This window comes from Rhipicephalus microplus, chromosome 3 (genome assembly GCF_043290135.1).
Source record: "Rhipicephalus microplus isolate Deutch F79 chromosome 3, USDA_Rmic, whole genome shotgun sequence".
NCBI classification, from domain to species: Eukaryota; Metazoa; Arthropoda; class Arachnida; order Ixodida; family Ixodidae; genus Rhipicephalus; species Rhipicephalus microplus.
This window is the reverse complement of record NC_134702.1, coordinates 31272035-31274793: the sequence shown is the minus strand read 5'-3', so window position 1 is coordinate 31274793 and position 2759 is coordinate 31272035. Positions and strand designations below refer to the sequence as shown.

Below are 2759 nucleotides of genomic sequence, written 5' to 3'. Positions count from 1 at the left end.
CTACATAGTGCGCGTTAAACCTGTCAGTCAAATTGAGCGTACGAAAAAAATTAAAAATTTCTAAATTAATCCCTTTTTCGTTACACATTCACTTTCGGCGAACAAAACGACAGGAATGCATCGTGAGGGCGCATAAAAGAAACAGGGCACGCCTGAGAGCGGTCGCCTATGCGCCGTCGCTAGGGGCAGCTGAGGGAGACTGGCCGAGCGGTGGAAAGGAAGGGGTTTCTGTGGGAGCAAAACGGAAGAGTACTGCGATACCCTGGCAACCGTCAACCTGGTGGAAGAGAGAAAGAGATAGAAAGTGCGTGGCCCACTACAAACGGCGAAATAGAGGGCCAGTGCCCGCGTTGCTGCAGTTTCGGGCCGCAGCGGCGCACCGGGGGCTTTCTGCGTGGTGGAGGACAGCGCGCGCCGCCAGTGTAGAGACGGGGCTTCCAGCGCGCGCCACAGGAATGCCTGACAGCGGCAGCGCGACCAGTGAACGTGGTGACTACGTGCAACTCGGTGTTGACGCAGTGCGCGCGACGGAGGCGTTGTTGTCGTAGCGGCGGTGGGGTTTTGTAGAGAGAGAAAGTAAAAAAAAAGAGAGCTGTCGTTGCGGTTGCATCACAGCGATGCCGCGCAAGATCAACTTCAGCGTGGTCCAAGTTAGCGCCGAGGACGAAAACTTCCCCGCCTCTGAACTGAACCTGCACGGACCGACCGTCAAGGGATGGCTCTCCAAAAAGTGAGACAGCTACGCCGATTCCGGCGGCTCGCGTTTAGTTATTTCGCAAATGCACTGAATCACTTTGCTGTCTGAGTTCGTTATATTGACCAATTTAAGCCATTAGAAACAATGCCTATAGCGAATTCTTCACTCATTCATTCTTCCAAAAACAATTAGAGAGTGGAACAGCTTAAGTGACGACTTGGTTAATATAACAAATGATGATTTATTTTTTCCTATGCTGTGAAATTCTTCTTGCCTTATGTATGGTCTGTGTGTATGAAAATGTATTTTGTGATGCATTATTATGTTCTGATAAATGTGGCGGTGGTTCTTTTTATTTTTATTTTTATGTAGTTTGCTATGAATTCTTTTGTACTGACTGTTTTTTTGTCCCCCCCCCCCAACGTAATGCCTATATGGCGATGTAGGTACTCTGTAAATAAATAAATAAATAAATAAATAAATAAATAAACAGTAAATAAATAAATAAATATAGGCAACTTGAAACGAGCTGGAGCAGAAAATAAGGAATGCAATATGAAATGTTGACGGCGTAGTGTGAAGCGATGCTGCAAAAACGTGTTTACCTTGAATTTTTTACTAATGCTAGCAATTTAGTTTCACGAAGGTCTGGGGGTGTGATGGAACTCGCGTCTATGCGTGCATAAAATTATAAACAAACTAAACATCGCATTTGTTGTCGGCTCACATAGATTGGCAAAAATATGTTAACTCCTTGAAAGACATCTTATTGGATGTATGACGTCGTTTGTGACTAGAATAATGAGTTTGCTGAAACAAAACGGAACCAGCTCACACAGGAGATGCCGTCGTCCTGTGGAGCACATGGCATAAGTTGAAAATGATTACGATGATGATGCCACGCACTGGCGTAATCAAATTTTTTTTTTGGGGGGGGAAGGTAAGATAAGTTTACCTCGACCACTATTTATGTCTGTTTTTTGTGCATTAGGTTAAACTTTCCAAAAAACCACCCGCTACGCCACTGATGCCGCCGTTTTCGGGGCGTTTGCCCGCACTACATCCCAGCGTTGCTGCAGCTTCACGGCAATGCCCATGGGTCCTACAGAGAGCACCCACTTATAAAAACAATTGACAGAATGACAGTGCTTCTACGAACTATTGTAAAGCAAATGAGTTCTGCAGAAACTCGCAAGGTGGTTAAATAAACCAAAGTGGCGGAAGTCAAACTATTTTACGGTTCAACAAAAGTGCTTTATTTAAAAGAAAGAAAACTCGTATTACATGCACGAGCGCTACAGCCATGCACGGCGTACTCCCTTCGTTTGCTTCACGGTTGTGTGCGGAAACAGGTCGTTATAGCTTTTTCGTGCCGCATTCCATCTGTTTCTACTTCTAGAAACCACTCGCATAACGTCTTGGACACATAACGACTTCGCCGACCCTGTTTTGGATTGTAAACATGTAGACGTGCAGTCACGCTGACTGCAAAGGCGATGGTGCACGCTCAGTATTCCGTAATGTATTGTGTGGTAACCACATGAAGCTTATACGGGATGGACTTCCTGTACAGCATCCTTCCGAACCACGCTGTGTCGACGGTGTAAGAGACTGGTTTATAAAGATACAACTATAATAGGTTAATAGGACTCACTGAGTTGATTCAAATGCGGTATTCTTTATTTCGTTAGCCCTGTGTATGTGATGTCACCCACTGCGTTAGATCTCGTAGAAATTTATGTATTCAAAACTTAAGGTGCTATAGAGAGACAGGAAATGGTGAAGCGAAATGCAGAGAGGTTAACCAGAAAAAAAAAAGTCCGGCTTGCTACCCTGCACTGGGAAGGGGGAAGGTGATAGAAAGGTAAGGATGGAAAAAGAAAGACGAATGGTTTTAAAGGAGTTAGAATATTGTTACGAGGCAGTGGGCATGGCTCCGCCATCATAGACGCATCGATAAAGAAGAAGCGGATTCGGCGCGCGAGATCCTAGCAGCCCTGGGGTGTCACACCTACCTGTAAATATTGCAAATACACTTGTTTCTTTCTTCCGTGTATTTGTT

The 2759-nt window shown here is 45.1% G+C and overlaps 1 protein-coding gene across 1 annotated transcript in view; it reads left to right on the top strand.

The window, feature by feature from the left end:
* The first annotated feature begins 431 nt into the window (after nucleotides 1-431).
* LOC119162015 (centrosomal protein of 104 kDa) overlaps nucleotides 432-2759 on the top strand; it is a 48047-nt gene continuing 45719 nt past the window's right edge. Inside the window, exon 1 of the mRNA XM_075889180.1 lies at nucleotides 432-730. Coding sequence (XP_075745295.1) covers nucleotides 618-730 — 113 coding nt within the window. The 5' untranslated portion in view covers nucleotides 432-617. The remainder of the gene's footprint in view (nucleotides 731-2759) is intronic.